Source organism: Sarcophilus harrisii, chromosome 6 (genome assembly GCF_902635505.1).
Source record: "Sarcophilus harrisii chromosome 6, mSarHar1.11, whole genome shotgun sequence".
In the NCBI taxonomy this organism is placed as follows: Eukaryota; Metazoa; Chordata; class Mammalia; order Dasyuromorphia; family Dasyuridae; genus Sarcophilus; species Sarcophilus harrisii.
In genome coordinates this window covers 217867713-217886575 of record NC_045431.1, presented here as the reverse complement: position 1 = coordinate 217886575, position 18863 = coordinate 217867713, and the positions used below count along the sequence as shown (strand labels likewise).

The window sequence follows — 18863 nt, the reverse complement described above, 5'->3', positions numbered from 1 at the left end:
ACAAAGGTATACAGAGACAAAATTTGGTTGGCAGTCAAGAAAAATGAATCAAAGCAAAAAGTAACCAATTGTATGTTCAAAATTGAAATGGATAGGTATGCAAGGATTTGCAAATACTTTAAATATCAAAAAAGGCATACATTATTAATTATTCATTGATTAATATTTAAATGGCATCGCTACAGTAATGACATTTTTAAAAAGCCATTGTAAGCTATGTACAGTAATGTCATAATTTTCAGTCTTTACCCTTGAGTAAATAATAAAGAAGCTTCCCTTATTTTAAAATTTCAAAAAACCTTACACTTTTCTTTGTGAAATTTTGAGTATTTTTTTATTCCGTTGAATTTTACTTACCCATATTTTTAAAGAGAAGATGAGTTAATACAGAAATTAAATTCTTTTAAGTCAAATTCAGGATGTGATAAAAATCATAGGCTAGAGTTTAGGATAATAATATGAGGCATCTTACTATGAATACCTTCTTAAATATTCTACTGCCCCCTAGTAATAAAAACCCACCTTTATGAGTAATCACAGGCAAGGTCTAGTCCCCTAAACTCAGAGAGCCAAAAATGGTCCAAAAGGGACATCCTCAAGTTCCTGTGCCTGAAGTGAATGTGCTCTGACAAATCTCACAGTTCTCTCTGTGTGTCACTCCTAATGCACTTGTCACTCAGTATTATCCATCCTCATGAATGACAATGGGAAAGCTTATCTTCCGAACACGTTTTAAATCATCCACTCTTTACAATGGGACCATGAAATCTCTTACAAAACACGAGGCGGGAACTACTTTGACAACAAAACCCCTTCCTGGCAGCTTTATTCTTAATTCCTGTTCAAGGAATAATCTGTTTATTATAAAATCATACAGAACAATATATTAAACAGAATTTGAAACAAGAATAGCTAGTGTGATTTTCAAGCTTACGAGTATTTTTACAACATTTTTATTAGGCTTAGAACATGAAGTTAGTTACTTTTCCATGTGACTTAAAATAATTTTCATTTTGGTTATTTATGAACTATAATCAAATTAGCTAAATAATGTAAATATTTTCTTTCTAATAAAATTTTCAAAATGCCATGTGTAAGTCCACAGCTAACAATCAAAGAAGAATGTCATTTAGAAACATTCATTAAAGTTACTTTGAGTAAAAAGATAGTCAAATTATTTCCATTTCCTAATTTAGAATGTCTCAAGATTTGTGTCCCACTTCTTTTTCTGGCTCAATATGAATCTCATCATGTCACTTATTTTCATAACATAAGTTACGTTTTAAGCTTGAATAGGATCTCAGTTCTTTGTCTAGGAGATTCTCTCAGGTCTTCCCCCACCCCCCAACCCACAGTCCCACAATGAAGTTACAAAGTTAGAGCTGGTTTCTTGGAGATGGATGCAGCTGGGAACAGGGTCTACCAGCTTGATTTATATAATCAAAAATGGAAACAACCAATGAAGAATGTTCTTCTGCTCTTTCGGTTCTTGAGAGTAAAACCAAAGGAACAGTAGAGGGAATGACACTTAAGGCTGATTTGTTATTCTATCTTTTGTCACTTTTAGCCTTTCTTAGATTTATAATTTAAATAATCTCACAGCAGCAAGCAATCTGAAGCAGAAATACAATTCAAAACTTCCAACCCTACACTAAACACAGGTGAAAGTACTTTAAGGAGACCCACTTTCTCATATTGCTGTCTTTGAACCTTGCTTTCAGTTCAATAAAAATATTAAAATTTGCATATTGAAATAGAAACATGTTGAGATTATATTTTCATTATAGGCTTTCTAATAATTGTTGTATAACATCTTGAAAAATATTTTATCCTAAAGGATTTTTAGCAGAATCTAATTGACCTTTCTCTAGTTGAGGCTTTAAATGAAAAGGATATTGATAAAAACGGATACCACAAAAAGAACACAACTTAAAAACCTTTGTATATGGGTAATCCAAACCTCTCATTTTAAAGTTGAGGAAAAGAAAGGCCCTAAAAAGCAAAAGTGAGTCCCCACAGTCCCAAAATGAATAAGTGGCAGAGCCTGGAGATGAAATCAGTCCTTTAGACCCCCACACTAGTGCCCGCTCTGCCTGCTTTACCAAAACTCAAGTAATGTGGGAGTCAGAGAGAGCTAGGAAGGTAAACCCAAAGCTAGAATTGATCTCAAACTGGCTCTTTGGGAGAAATTATAAAAGCAATAAAGAACAACTAGATTTTCTTTGGAATGGGAGTAGAATTCATACATTGACATTGAGAAACAAAATTGAAATATACTGAACTTACAACCAAAGTTATTTACTACTTCTATTAAAGCAAAATTGAAGTTTACTTTAAATATATGGTCCTCTTAAGCACCAGTCTCATATGATAGCTGTAAACATTCAATATTCATACTCTTTTCTCCCATCGATTTTTAAATAGAATTAAAAGCATAGTTAACAGTAAGTTACAGGAATGTTATTTTTAGCTTGGTTGGACAAAGTGGAAACAGCCTATGGCCATGGGAGTTCTGAAGTTTATCAAAATTCTAAAATTTCACTTCTGAGTTTCTTTCTTGATGGAATTATAAATTATGCATGTAAATATCCCCATCTACTTTAAACTGCTATCTTGACCAAAGTGCTTTTTTAGGAGGACTCACTGAATTGAAATCAAAGGACAATATGGAGCCTTAAGGACCTGCCAGCTTTGTATATTCAAGAATGTTTTGAGGATGAACAAACTCAAGGTACCCCAAGGGTCTAAAAGAAGCAATCTAGTGGTTCACAATAACATATGTGTAAAAACTGAACTGCCATGGAGAAGCAACTTGACTGTTTTTTAACTGTCATTATCAGCATCCAAATTCCAGGAAGCAGTCATATCTTAAACTGAAAGTCACATTTAAATGAGTAAAATTAGTAATGAAATTCATAAATCTTTCTAAATATTTTAGCAACATCTACAAATAGGCTCAAGACCTAGCAAATATAAATGAGATAATACCCAAGGCTACATGAGGGCATTTTGTGCCACTGTGGCTCCTAACACTGGAAAAAATTGGATGTCATTTCTCTCTTCTGTTTCCCACCCTACTACCTCAAAGTAAAAATTTGATTTAATTTGGTAAACACTTATTAACTTGCTATAGTATACAATACCCCTTCTTAGGTGTTGGCGATACCAGGAAGAAAAAGATCCTGTCCCTGCCCCCATGGCAATGGCTATCTAGAAGGGAAGTGGGAAGACTGGAATTCTGTCCTTCACACTGGTTACCTAGGAATTGGGACAGATCACTTGATCTTTCTGAGTTTCAAACATTAGAGTGGTCATTTCACAGGGTTATCTTGGGGATCAATGAATCATGTATAAATAAACCACTGCAAACTTTTTAGTGTGATATAAATGACTGTTTTAATCCAAAAACAATGGTGAAATAAGGACCCAGACACTAAAAAGTTACGCTAGGGGCCCATGGTCCTGGTTACAAGATCATGTCCAATACCTATACTCAATATACTAAGCAACCATCACTTCATCATCTTCAAGTTTAACTTTGAACAAGTAACCTGGTATAGGGAAGAAGCTTCCTGAGAAGAGCTGGGTACCTTCCCTGCAGTGCCCCAGGATAAAACTTAGGCTGCAGGAACATGTGTCAACAGGTAAAGGTTGGGCCAAAGGGTCTGTGGGTCTGAGCATTTGGGTTGGTTTTGGTCTGCTTGGAGGCTTTTTATAGTCTTATTATTACTTCATCTGACAGATCCACCCCAGGCCCAAAATAGGTTGTCCTTCATAACCTGCCTTTATCTGATAGTATCTTTTAAATCATTATTTCTAACACAGATCATATAATTTACACTTTATGTTATTAACTATTTAAATCATTTCCACGATGTAATAAAATGGGATGATGCTGAAACTTTTAGTACCTCAAAAATATATCTCTTTGTATTGTGGAGATAAACAATGATTTTTTTTTTTTTACTCAAGTTATATTAGAGTCACTCAGTCAACTACCACTGAGCTGCTAGTCTGTGGAAACTAATTAAGTCTTTGGAAGTACACTAGGAGAGCTGACATTTTATATGGTAAGAATTCAGAAGTTAGGATCCCATTTAATTTGGTTTAGACAGTGTCCAAAAATATTCAAAAACCATGTATGAGAGCTTAGGGAGCCCAAGACTCTCTGGGATTATGGCACTCCATGGCATTAAACTTATATGAAGTTTTACTAACTATTCCGGGACACTGAAGGATAATTCAGTATATGGAAGGGGTTTAGCACCTTTAGATTGAGGATTGGATTCCTAAGACCACCATTTTGGCAATGTGTCAGTTCAGGGTTCCTTTCAACCAATAAGGAAAGGGAACATATTCCTGGAGTGATGGCCAGGACTTCCACAACTGGGCATTTCTTGTGGAAACACTTTGAGGAGAGTTGGATTAAGAACTGCACCTGGAACATGATCCTGGGGCATCATTCTCAGGGACAGGCCAATTAAGTCCAAGGAGTTTAAAGAGTAAAGTTTAAAGATGATTCATTCATTTAATTAATATAAAACCTAATACTGAAATCTTTTATTGAAAACACTGGAAGTAATTTTAAGCTTTTTAAATGAAAATGACTCAGTCACTTTTTAAATACTCAGCAATACAATCAGTTTGTATGTGTGTTTGTTTCAAAATTTCATCTTTCATTGTAGAGAGTGGTTTAGAGAATGAACTCTGAGTAAAAATCACAAATGGGATAAAGGCAAAATTTATGAAAATATTATTATGAAATATTTAATATGAAATAGAATTTGAATAAGATTTTAAAATCAGTGACTGTTATTGTCAAAATTAACTATTTTGGCACTTAGAGGATTGAAAAAAGTCATTTATCTTGTCGCCAGTGGTATACTTGTTCTGAAATTTATTTACTAAAACCCAGATAACAAGTGTTCAATACAAAATAGGTTGATCACTTTATATAAGACATCATCATCATGACATTTAATTGTGAATTGAAGAGGGCAAAATAGGTGATCCATAAAATCTCTTTTGAGATTCATGAGAAGTAATTAGTTTTTGTCAAAACCTGTGCTTTTCACCTTTATGTTAAAAATAACTTTAAACTTTGGAATACAAAAATGAAGCATGTGATTATCATAAACCATTTAGAAAATATAATGGTGTTAACATAAAGGAAATTTGTAAATGTTCTGTACTTTTTGTCCTTTAAAAATTTTTGAATTTTGCTTTTCTTTATTGTTGACTAAGTTATATATATATATTTATAGACATGTATGCATACATGCATATCCACATAGACACACATACAGGTTAAAGAGATTAAACTTTGCTCATGATTTCATGTGGATAAAAAAATGTTTCTTAGAATACAAGGGTTCTCTTTAGTGATCTATATTAAAGGAGTCTCTTTAGTAATCTATATTAAGTATGTAATACCAAATCAATGTGGCTCTTCTCCACATTTGGACAATTTGTTTGTTAAAATATTAATAAACTAGTGCTGTGCTAACCTTGTTCTCTGCTTCCTGAATACAAGCTAAGATGACCTATTTATTTACTGCCTCCACAAGGGCAATCCATTTCATGCTGTAACACTGACCCTTAACACAGATCTTGTAAATGAGTAGTCCATTACAATATGGACAAGTGACCTTTAATTGCACCAGGGTGGCTTTGTTACGTGCTTTTTGAAAGCTATGCCATAGCTACTGTATAGAAATTTAAAATATTTCTCAGGATTACATACAAATGACAAAATTAAAAGTGACATTAGTAAAACATATAGATGGAAAGTGCCGAGGTATTTAATGAAATGCAAACTACAGTAATATCTTCTAAATACTACAATCCAGAGAGGTAAATCTTTAGTCCATTTCATTTACATAAAGTCATGAATATTTAGAAACCTGGCAAGTTGTTCACTGAAGTTTTCTGAATATAAATGGGACTTTAAACATTTTCCGAATCAATAATGTAACATTTCGTAATGTATATTTGGTAAAAACAATGAAAATGTATGATAAATAAATCTAATTAATTTCATTCTTGTTGACAGTGGAGGATAATATCTAACACTGTTTATGTTAAGGAAATGTACTTTTTCCTTTAATCTTGGAATGGTTGTATTGCAAAAATATTTCTAGCTTCAAATGGGTGTTAAAAGTTTGCTGCACACAAAATAAAGTATCATCTAACAGCACTACAAACATTATTTTATCTGAGCAAAATTTTTTTTTTAAATAACTCAAAATCTAAAGTAAATTTTCAATTTGTTTCTTCAAAAATTTCAGAAAGAACATAATAAACTTTTGCCAGGAAGTCTTTGATGACGCCAAAATAAAATACTCAATTTCACCTCTCCCCCTTTATATTTTGTGCCTGATTTCTGGAAGGCTCATGCCAAAATGATTTAGTTTGATTTTATTTAACAATGGTAGGCTAGCCTGACAGCCCCTGACAAAACAATTCAGTGAATTACACCATACTAGATAAAAAAGAACCTGAACTGGCTACTACATCAAATGTAGCTTGAAGCAAAGAGTTATGATCAAAGCAATTTTGCAAAGAATTTCATATTTATCCCCAAATTTTCCATGAGAGCAAGTACTACTGCAATAGTTTAGTGGCTATGTTCAGTCACTCTAGAAAGCAATTTGAAACAGTGCCCAAAATGTGACTAAACTGTGTGTACCTTTTGACCCAGTTAAACCACTATTAGGACTATACCTCAAAGAGATCAAAGAGGAAAAAGAATCTCTACGTGCAAAAATATTTCTGTTTGTTGTAGCAGCCTCAAACTGGAAACTAAGGAGTTTCCTACTGGGGAATGGTTAAGCAAATCATGGTATATGAATGCAATGAAATGCTGAGAAATGAAGAAATGGAAAGTTACAGGGAAAATTGGAAAGAACTCTATGAATTGATGAAGAGTGAAGTGAGAAGAAATAGGAGAACAATTTATATGATGGCAACAACATAGAGAAAATCAAGTTTGAAAGACTTTAGAACTCTGATCAATAGAATGACAAACCACGGGCCCAGAAGACTAAAGATGAAACACACTACTCATCTCCAGTCTTAGAGGTGATGAACTTAAATACAGAAAAATTCAGGGCACGGCCAATGTGGGAATTTGTTTTGTTGGACTATGCACATTTGAGGATTTAATTTTTTCATTGTTTTTTGTTTAATGGTGGGGATGGGAGAGAGAAAGAGGCAGTGAGAGGGATAAGATTATAAATGTATGTAAAAATAAATGAATAAATTGAGAGTTTAGCTGTTAAAGTTGACTTTTTTGCATCGTGGTTTCTTCCACACAACGTAATATCAACTTTTCACAATGTGGATATTAGGCAGTGTCCAAGAGGCTTCAAAATTAAATATAACTCACAATTTATCTATTATATGTAGCTATCCCTATATTAACACTGAAAAGTATGGAAAACTATCAGACTGTACTTAGAACACACTGCTTTCCAATCAAATATTGTAGTCTAAATGTCTTTTTGATAACCTACATTTTAAAAGCCAGTAATTTAAATTTATTTTTCCATCTTTTAAGGAATAATCAAATTCCTTTATATACCAGAACAAAAATTTTCACTGATACTGTATTAAGAAAGAAGATGTTAGGCCATCGCAGAAAGACATATGGTTTAATAACTTAATCTTAAAAATATTATCCAATTTGGTCTATAAAAGTGAAACTAATTATTTAAAAGAGGAAAATGTCATGATTTTTAAAATGGATGAGTTTCAGATGTCATCTAAAATTTGCAATTAACAAAAGACAACAAAATTGGGAAGACAGAAAATAAAATTAATGGAAAACCTTTTATTTGAAAAGTTGAATTCACTTCATATATTTATTATAAGGCTAAAATAAAAAATATTAAGATGCTCTGAAAAATGTACAACTCATTAATATATATAAGAAACGACTGTACACAAGCCAAACCCACTGATATAAACTTACCAGGTTAAAAACATGTTAAAAAAAAGATAAGCAGAATGACAATAATGTAATCAATTCTTAGATTTCCTGAAAGGAAGAAATGAATTTCATTCTAAATGTAATAGCTATATTTATAAATACCATTGTTAAAAATATTTGTCAAATACATCAAGGCTGCTGACTGATCTAGAGAAACAGGATTTCATGTCCTAAATAAGAATTGATGCTTTTGAACTCCCATCTTTTTTCTTTAGTTGGTTGGTTTTTGTCTACAAGGGAGTGAAGTTTCCACGTGATCAAAAGGACTATAATTTATGGTCTTCTTAATTTGATCAAAGGATCATAGAGTTAAAGCTCAAATGGTCTTTGGAAATAAGTAAGACCACTTTCACTCTATTGATAGGAAGCCAAGGTCATAGAAGGTTATATAATTTGCCTATGATTTGACAGTCATGGAAAGTAGAGCTCTGGGATGTGAACCTAAGTCCTTTTTTTTCTCATCCAGTGCTCCTTGCTGAATAAAGGATAAACAACAACTGACTGGATAAAAATTTCTTCTATAATATATTTGATTAGTAGAGAGTGTTAGAGGAACTTTTAATTTTAATGCTATAATATAATTCTAAATCTTTCCATAATTTGTCATCTAATTCCTCCAAGAGAATCTTTTGAACAGGCCCGGAATATTACAAACTGGAGTTTAGAAATACAAAACTTCTGGCTTTTGGGTATACAACATTTTCCAATGTAACTGAAAGCAAGGATAAGCAATTTCTTTAACTCTGGATGCTATGAATTTGGCTAAGTCACATCTACAGTCACCATTTCCTATTCTTATTCTTATTCATATGCATATTACTGTTCCTGGCACTATGGGTGCCTCAAAATGGTAGGATCCCTCTGTAGAGAGCCAAGGTATATTTAATATTCTCCAATTTGTCCTATGCAAGGCATCCTAATCTATTTTTATGCTTTTCACAGGATCATAGTGTTAGAACTAAAAAGGACTTCAGGGATCCAATGTCCTTATTTCACAGGTGAGGAAATCAAGGGTCAGCAAAGTTAAATAGCTAACCCAAGGACAGAGTTAATAATGGTAGCTCCAGATTTCTGATGTCCTCCATCAGTGATCTAAATGGACAGCTCAACCAAGGAGACAGATACTAGAGATTTAGTTGGGTGGGCTGTGTTGGAGATGCTCCAGCAGCTAAAGGGTGAGGGTGTTTACAAGGATTGTCGTTGACTCACTTCCACCACCACCACCATCATCTGCTGGGATCACAGGGAAGACAGCTCTGTATTTCCCAGCTACATTCAGACGAGGGAAGGACGTGAGCTGAGTTCTTTTCTGTTTTGCATTTTTCTTGCATCCCGGTCTCAAAAGGAAGAGGGAGGGCACCATGGTACTTTATTGAGCTGTAGGCACTTTTTGGGAACAATTCATTATGTACAGCATCAAAGATTCCTCTGCCTTCTATTAAGTTCCTCACCATAAAAATAGTGGGTTTTTTTTTTGTTTGTTTGTTTTGCTTTGTTTTACTAACTGACTAAACAAAATAGATTTGTGAAATTGCCAGTACTCAAATGTTTTGAGGGCTTTAATATCTAATTTAGGTACTATATTACAAAATGATGTAATATGTAGCTAACATTTCTATGGAACAGTAATCTGAATTAATTTGAAAAAAATTCAAAATATTGTATTTTTAATAGGGCATATTATATAATAATATATTATAATATATAATATTATACATATAATAATAATAATAGGGCATTAGGAATTAAATTTGGAAAAAAATCCCAATTTGAAAATCACTCACATCAAATAATTATAATTTTCAAAGTGCTCTACATACTTTAAAAAATTCGATCCTTATAATAACCCCATGATTTAAGTACTATAGATAATATTTATCTATATTTATTATCTCTATTTTGCAGATGAAGAAACTAAGGTTCAGAGAAATTAGGTAACTTGCTTCTGATCACACAACCCAAGTGTCCAAATCAGGACTCGAATCCAAGACTGCTGATTCTACAATGTACCACCAACACACAACAAAACAACTGAATAACATTATAATAAATCTTGCTCAGTTTTGGATTTCTGTGACTCTCCTTGTTGTAAGTTTAATAATTTTATGTGGTTATTAACATGAGGATATAAGATATAGTTAACCAAACATAAATTTATTTTAACTATTTTGTCAAACTAGGTAATGATGTCCTGGCAGAAAAACTCTGAGGAAGCATGTGAAATGAGCACAAAAGTAAACAGGCCTTAAGCTGCCGAAGGGAAAGTCAGCAAGATGGCAGCTTCAATCACTTGGAATAATACTAAAGCTGCCCCAGGCTTTTCTCAGAATGGAAACATGTCACTATTAGTGCAATAATTCAACAAATCAGAAAGCAAAGAAAGGAACACTTATGTAATCATATCAGCGGAACAGCACTTTACTCAACATTTAAGTGGAAAATAATTATGAGGAAATTTCCTTTATCTAAAAAATTGTAAGTGGACATAAATGACACAGGAAAAAATTGGTTTCCCCTCAATGAGGTAAGAGATTTTAAAAGCTTACCTTTTAGAGACAATTTCCTTTCATAGTCCCTTTATGGAATTATTATAATAATGACAAATCGATTCTTACAGGAAAGTAGTAAGCTGAAAAATTGGGAATCGAGACTCCAGTGAAAAAAGAAAGCCTTCATTATTATTCTTTCTAAAGAACCTATAGCATAATCTATTTGGGTGTTTCATTAGGAGAAACAGACTGTCATAACATTTAAATAAGAAGTAAGAATATTTCAACTATTTGAGGACCTTCCCTAATCAGTCCACTTGGAGGATGTGTCTAGTCACATCGCCATCTTCCAGTCAATCGTCAGAAAATCAAAGGCAAATTGGCATGACTCAACCCAAACTTTAATACCGCATGATTGTGTCGTGTAAGCTTGTTTTGGTGGAGAGCTGCTGTGGTTTTAGCAGGGAGATTAACAACCGGACCTAAGCTGGCCTCCAAACCTTGCCCTGCTGATGCCTCAAGCCCTTTGAAGTCTGACCATCATACCTGGCAAAACATCAGTGGGAACTAGGATGGTGTCAGATCTAATCAAGTTGCCTGCCTCAGCATAGCTAACTACGGGGTACACTAATTGGCCCGATTGCGGATTATACCTTTTGCTACAGATTCAAGACAATAATTTAGTCAAATGATGGTTTTTATCTCTTCTAATTAAGATTCCAAAGTAGAAAGAAATAGGATTAGACAGGTCAACTTCAAAATTGTGTCCCCCTAAGGTGGTATGCACTTTTGATAGGTCTATTATGATGTGTGAAATATACACACTCTATTATTAACCTTAGTGCTAGGAATTCTGGGAAGATTAGGCACTACTACTGTACCCATATCACCAAAGAATACACTTTTTATACATTATTCAAATCTACTGAGAATGAAAGTTACAAGTGGCAACAGAATAAACGATTCATTAAAATGTAAAAATTCAGAGAAAAGCACAAGATTATGTTCACTACTCAATAACTGAGTTTGGTTCACTTCTGACAAAAAGAGCACACAAGTTTTGTTTTACTTAACTTTGACAACTAAAATGACTTAGATTAACAGTTAAGATACCAAATAGACCCTAAGCAGAGGGTCTGCTATATAACAGAAGTGGCTATTAAATGCTCGCTACTTAAACATCTCAAAAGTGGATTAACCCTTGATTCTACTACCATGCATAAAATTTATTATCTTAGGAAGAATGATACATTATCACATTATTTCTCAACCTCTTTGGGCAGCGATACACCTGTGGCCTATTAAACTATCTGCTCTTCCTCTTCTTATACCACTTCTTTTGTAAACACACCCACAAAAGCCAGTTATTCTCTATCTTTTTTTCCCCCCCTAAGATTAAAAAATGCTAACGAATTAGAAAAGCTGCTTTGTGGGTCACACCAAGGAAACTTGAAACACAATGAAATGTTCTAACTCCACTAGAGAACATAAAAAGGTGGGAATTTCATCAGTTAAAATTACTGAATGACCAGGTTATATTGCATTATTATTATTACAAAGATGATTTATTCTACTACTTACATTAATATCAGTCAATCTGAACAAGCATTTATTAAAACATTTAAGCCAAGAACCTCCTTGCCCTCACAGAGGCCATAATCTAATGGGGAAAGCATGTCAGTCACCATGTCCACACAGAGAGAAGCAACATAAATGGAAGGTGATCTCAGAGGGAAGGCACAGAACAGGGCAGCAGGGCTAGGGCCAGGGCAGGGAGGGCTGGAGAGGACAAGGAAGGCCTTTCTTTTCATTTCTACTGGGGAAGAACAGCACAAAAACTGTTGTTTCAGCAATTCACGACTGTGGACCAACCACATACCCACCCTGTCCGTGGAGCTTTCCTGGCAAGGGTACTGCAGGGGTCGCCATTCCCTCTCCAAGGGATAAGGCAAGCAGAGGTGAAGGGACTTGGTCAGGAAGGCTCAGCTATCGAGTTTCTGGGGCCACATCTGAACTCGGGTCTTCCTAGCTCCTGGCCAGGCCTCTGTCCATGGCGCCCCCTAATGATGTGAGGTCTGTGTGGCGTCTCTGCCTCATGCCAGATGTGTATCAGGGAGGCTTCTGAGTGGTGTCAGTTTGCAGTTAAACAACCTCCGAAGCTGAGACAAGGCTTTCTTAGGATATTCTTGGAGCTCCCCAGATGCTTCAGTTAGGCTGGGAGACCCTCATAGCTTATGTAACCATTACTATTCTCACTGTTGATTGAAAAGCACACGGCAATATCTTAGGTACACACATGTAGAACGTCATTTACTGTTCTATGCCCAATCTAAAGTCACAATCTCAATAATGGCAGACGTCTCTGCCTTTGGCCAGTCTGGCGTTCCCTGTGGGCAACAAGGGAGAAGGAACTTTTTGCTTTCCTTGGTGTCCCTGGTGCTTAGTACAGTGCTCAGCACCTAGTAGATACTTAAGAAATCTTGTAGGATGGACGACAACACAAATCTGTCTCCTGTGGAACTCAAAGGTTTTCGTCCTGGTGGAATCTAATGGAATTGGAACTCTATGAGGCCTTGAAGTAATACTTTAGTGGAGATGTACAATTTATAGTTATCCCTTCCATGTTTTGGGGGTTAAAGGCATGGTTTCTCTGGAAAATATGAATACAATTTTCTGGCATTTACTTCACACCAGAGAAGAAATCTAAATTATTATGATATTAAAGGATAAAATATGTTGATATTATAAAATACTATACATATATTTTATGCATTTCTGATTTTCTAAATTTTTTTAGGAACAACAATATCCTTTCATATTTTTATAGTACTTTAAAGTTCCCAAAGCTTTTTTCTCAGTTACAACAGGTTTGCAGCCATAGTTAAAGTAGAAAATTATTAGGAAACCCAGATTTAGGGACACCTAAATAAAACTCTTTACTCAGAGGTGTAAGTTTTAAGTTTACTAGCTAAGCATGTAGCTCTAACGTGATTCGGTGGTACTGTCAAAATTCTATGTCCTTGATTTATATATGGCTTATGATATTTTTGTAGTTCATCTGTTCATTTAAGTATTCACAACTCCTTAGTATCATTCATCAGAAACATAAATTATCACCACTCTAAAGAATGTTGGTTGACATGATTCAAGAGAATAGAGTGTATTATATTCTAATAGATCCTTCCACCAAAGCTCGAGAGAACACCAGGACAAATCTTCCTAATTCAAAATAAGAAAAGGAAGTTCTCCTCCACCAGCTTTAAATTATTCAGGAAACCACTTGAAGCCAGGTTTTTCTTGCTCCTAGATATCCCCAACACACAGTCCACAGGCACAAAGTGCTTAAGAAATGCCAGTTCTTCAAGTGGCTGCTGCTAAAATGTGTGTTCAGTGAATACTGATTATAGACATCTGTTTGTGTGAGGATACAGGATGGGAGGGTGGAGGCTCTGTCCTCCAGAAGCTTACATTCTAATGAAAAGAAAAGCTGGATAAAAATCCCTCTCCTACAAGTGTCATACAAAAATGACTATACTATTTTTTTTTCATGTTCTTTACATATTTAAGAATTATCAGGAAAAGACTGAGGTAGGGATCAAAAAAAGGGGAGAAAGATGTTCAATAAAATTCGAGGCTTGAGGATTTCCTGTCTCATTTTACCCTGTCCCCAACTCTGCCCCCTAAGGTACACTGGGGGATGAAGTTACATCGTAGCCCAGGAACCTTCTCTGTAAAGAGAAGAAAGATCTTCATCTTCCTTGAATCCACTATTCCATTAGAAAGAGCACCAGGCTCAAACTTAAGATTTCAGAGGTTGCAGCTTAAGAATTAAAAGGGCTTTTTACTTGGTCCATAAAAAAAAAAAAAAAAAGTACTTTTTTAATGATTTTTTAAAATAATCTGAGAAATGTACTTCCCAACCATAACCAATCTGTCTCAGTTTTAAAAATATGAGTTCAACAAAGATTTTGGTATCATCCTTCAAGACATACACTTTATACTAAACAACTTTGCCATGCTATTTAGAACATAATCTAATCTTAGGTATATCACATGATTATTGACACTGTTCTATTGGACTTGTTACCAATTATGAGAAATTTTTTGTTTCATGATCATGTTGGAAATGGTAGTACAGAAAACAAATTTCTTGGATGTACCTCTTGTATAACTTGTATGATTACACGCTAAAAAAAGATCCCAATTTGACTTTTAGATGGAAATAAGCTATATATGCTATTTTGAAGAATCCCATGTAATTTCTGCCTCTGCAATTTAAAAAAGCTATTTGTTTGCCTACTTTCAAAACATCACTTCTATACCCTGGCAAAATCCATGGTAGGTAGAATAAGGACCTGGATTCATCTTCAGCTCTCCTTGCAAAAAATTTATTCCCTCTGAGACCTGAACTTACTCAAATGAAGACTTACCTAAAATATGTCGATTGACATCATTTAAATGTTTAATCTATTTCCAGAATAATAGTTTTTTTTTTCTTTCTTTCAAAAAGTCCCCAATACTATCAATATACATTGTTCTGTCCCTGGGTCACTAAAATACTTTGAAAGGAGGCCTCCTGGCTAGGTTTTTATAGCGACAGGAAGAGGCAACCTTAAACCCGGAAAAATCATCTTGTGAGTTTGAGATCATGCTAAGCAAAAAAATCAATATCTCTTATTAAACATAAATTTTACTTAAAAGAAAATTAAGAGGCCTGCTTTTCAGTGCTGGAAAAAAAGTTTTCATTTTAACCACCCAAAACTGTTGCTTAAAGATTTTGGTACAAATCTTAGAAATATCAGAAGTGAAACAATGCCTGGACGATTATAGCATTGGGTTCTATTTCAAAAGTCTCTCGAGAAGTGAAACAAATTAGTAAAGGAATCACTATTTCTCTGGTCTCCTTCATTTGGCTTTAAGTGGCTTTTGAAGGGAATATCCTCAGATGAGAAACTTCTAGCACTCATGCAGAGATGACCTGCTTAAAGAATTGGCTGCCTGATTAACTATTAACTGCTCTCAATAGGATTAGATAATTAAGGACATTGATGACCATTAATTAGGAGGAGGGCACCTTAATTTGTCACTTGATAGGGCCCTTACAATGATTTATAGGTTAGTGCTACTTGCAAATGTGAAGGGAAAGAGAAAAAGAGAGAGAACCATTAAGTTACCTTATCAAGTGGCCAGCTAAAGAGGCCAGAGGGTCAAAGAAGGGCCAAAGTGGTCACTTAAGGGTGAAGTCCCAAACACCAAAGCGGTGCCAAGCCACATTGACCATCATTTGGTGATGAAGTAAAAAATATGCTAATTTATTGGTGGCAATTCTCCCTTTTTATGGTTTCAAGCAGTTAAGACAAGTGGCCTGCTTAAAAGCTTTTCATCTGAAAAGAGATTAAACAAAATGGTTTGTCAGGGCTGCTTGGCTGTTTTATGTCTTTGTTAAAAAAAAGGGGGAAAAAAATAGCACCCAGTATAGTGATAACTGTCACATCACACTCACCAAGCAGGCTAGCTATCTAGCTAGCCTCTCCAGGCTTTATTTCATTGGTAAATATAGCTTAATAACCCTGTATTCCTGTGCTTTTTGCCAGATTCACTTGAAATAAATCTTTTACATTGCTGCCTTCTGCCAGTACTGCTTACATAAAAAACACAGTGAAAAAAAAGTTTAAATTTCTACATGGATTTAAGGATGTTAGTATAAATGACGCCACATTTAAAAGGACATACAAGAGCTAAAGGTGATTTCGGGAAGAGGGTAGAAAAACGCTTTCCAAATGCTGATCTTGACTCCTCCCTGAGCCCCGCAGCCCAGGGAGGTGTATCTCACAAATGCAACCCTCACTCTGAGGGCAACAGCAAGGAACTACTTTCCCACCCACAAGCAAGGGTGAATGATTCATGTCTAATTAAAACATCCCTTGATATCTTTGGAAATAAGCAGGTTATATTTGTTAGTACAGTTTATAGCTCTCTCTCTCTTTTTTTAACACATTAAAAACCAAAAATTCATTTTGTTTGTTTATATATAAAATAATAAATATTTTTTTACAGAGCAAAAATAAAGAGAAAAATTCTATCCAAAGGGTTCAGAAATCATCCCCCCAAACAAAAGAGAGAAATATGCAAACTATTCCCTCCAATTCCGCATAAAGATCAGAGATCTTACTTCCTTTCAGAATCCACACAAGCGGAGGGGCTTCTGTCTCTTACCTCAATGGTGAAGACCTTCCTTTGGAGTTTGAAAGCAAGGTCCTTCATGTCGGACACATCGCCAATCAGGCTATTGAGCCGGGGAATCTGGTGTATGTGAATCAAACCTTGCAGAAAGGAAATTAAAAGAAAAAAATTGAGAAAACGCTGTCATCAGATGCATAAATTAGAGAGTCTGACAGCAGAATTCTGTATATTTACACACGCATCCTCCCCTTTTTAAACTGGAGCTTACTACCAGGAGCAATGAAGCAAACGGTGCGATTATACTCAAGTAATCAAGCAGAATAAGATAAACAGAAATCCTTGTGCGAGGAAAACTAATTGCACTTTGGTACAGAAGTACAGATGTAAAGAGGGATCTTAATACTTGTCAAAACTACAGCCGGTTTGTGTGTGATTTCCGCTTGTATTTACAGTAAGCAAACACGGCTATCACCTTGCCTGCTGCCCACTGCACCACTGAGTGATCTTTATTTTATTAAATGCACCAGTAAGCAGCCGGCAAAACAAGGCTTGGGGGTGACTGATAACTGGGGAAGCGCTAATGAAAAGTATTTCATCGTGTACCTTATTAATGACTTGAACAAACCGGGGAAGGAAATTACATTTCAGAGCACACTTGAGGACCGAGTATGAACCCCAATGCCACCCCGAGACCCACGTCTCTGCGGCCCATCAGCCCTCTCTGGGGCAGCGAGGAGCTTTATAGCAGCACTGGGCACACTGAACGCTCTGCCCTCTCTTGTCAACAGAAACTCATGCTGATTTTTTCTGACAAGGACATTGGATGGTTTTAGTGCAGCCTGATGTAGTTTCTGAACAGCCCTTCAAGGGTCATTTTCCACAGATGAAAAGTAGGAATGTTCTTTACTAACTTTTCTCTGCCTTAGCTTATTTAATAGTTTTCACTCCAAGGCATCTGAACTCTAAGCAAGCGAGAAGCAAATTCCAAACTGGGAGCATATTAAACAAGAAATCTGATGACAGAACACTTGCTATTTTATACATTTTTTTTTTTTAAAGTGTTTAGACATTTCAGTCTGTTCGGGGGCTTAGGAGGGATTGTGCAGTATAGTATGCTTCACTAACTTTCCACTCTACTACATACATTTATGGAAAAATATTCTCAAGCAAACTAAAAGGTTTTTTTGGGGGAGAGGAAGGAAATTTCTTATCTGGAAAAAAAAAATTATCTATTCCCTAGCTGAGAGAGGAGACCTGGGCAGACAGACCTTAGTTCTGAAACTAAAAAGTCCAGTTGGTACCATCTAAGACTTATTTCATCATTCAAATTCATTGGAATAAAATTATCTGGTCATCATCCTTTGATTTGACCGTTATTTATTCTGACCTCTGGCCCTCTCCCTACAGAGCTGTTTGGCCAGCTAGGATATTTGAGTTTCTTGTAGTAAAAGGAATAACTTTGGCTAAAAACTCTGAGGAACAGAGTCCAGCCTAATTCTCAGCCCTCAACATGCAGCAAAAGCAGACCATATTGACTTTGAACACAATTTTAATCGAAAGAGTTTGGCAGACTTCTTAAATTCTAAAATGGCATCCTTCTCATTTAATTCTTAAAGACTTATATAATAGTTACATTATAATGGATAGACCAAAAAACCCCCAGACAACACAGCAAAAACCTTAACAACATCTGATCCAAATGTTTTCAAAGAACATGAAAAAAATCCTTTGCATTTAAAAAAAAAAATCTTGCAGAAAATAATTTTAAAATCCTCCTCTCTTCGTATGAATGATTTGTTCTGAGGATAAATTCACAGGGTGTCAATGTGGACATGTCACACAGGAAGCTCTGACACAAGTAGGTGATCAGGAGGTAAATAATCTCGGAGCAGGTTTTGTTCCAAACTCATTTCTTTAAGTGGCTACTGGAAGGCCAGGATGAAGTGAGGGGAGAGTGTGGATGCTAACTTTAGAAAGGACGTCTGGAATCAGTTAGTGTCCTTCTTATTGTCTTTATCAAATTTCGGGCAGATGCCAGGGTGGGTAGGAAGCAAGGCCATCGTCTTTCAGGCTTCCAGGAACTGCAGTGAGATGCCGAGCGGGAGGTTTCCATGGGACCACAGAGCTGACTGCCACAATCATCACATCAGTAATTTATGCACACTCAGAGCACCATTATGGATTAGCTAAAAAACCGTTTG

At 35.3% G+C, this 18863-nt stretch overlaps 1 protein-coding gene across 4 annotated transcripts in view; it reads right to left on the bottom strand.

The window, feature by feature from the left end:
* ELP4 (elongator acetyltransferase complex subunit 4) overlaps window positions 1-18863 on the bottom strand; it is a 232574-nt gene that overhangs the window by 110980 nt on the left and 102731 nt on the right. For all 4 annotated transcript variants that reach the window (XM_031942487.1, XM_031942488.1, XM_031942489.1 and 1 more), the window contains exon 9: window positions 16696-16802. In XM_031942487.1, coding sequence (XP_031798347.1) covers window positions 16696-16802 — 107 coding nt within the window. The remainder of the gene's footprint in view (window positions 1-16695; window positions 16803-18863) is intronic.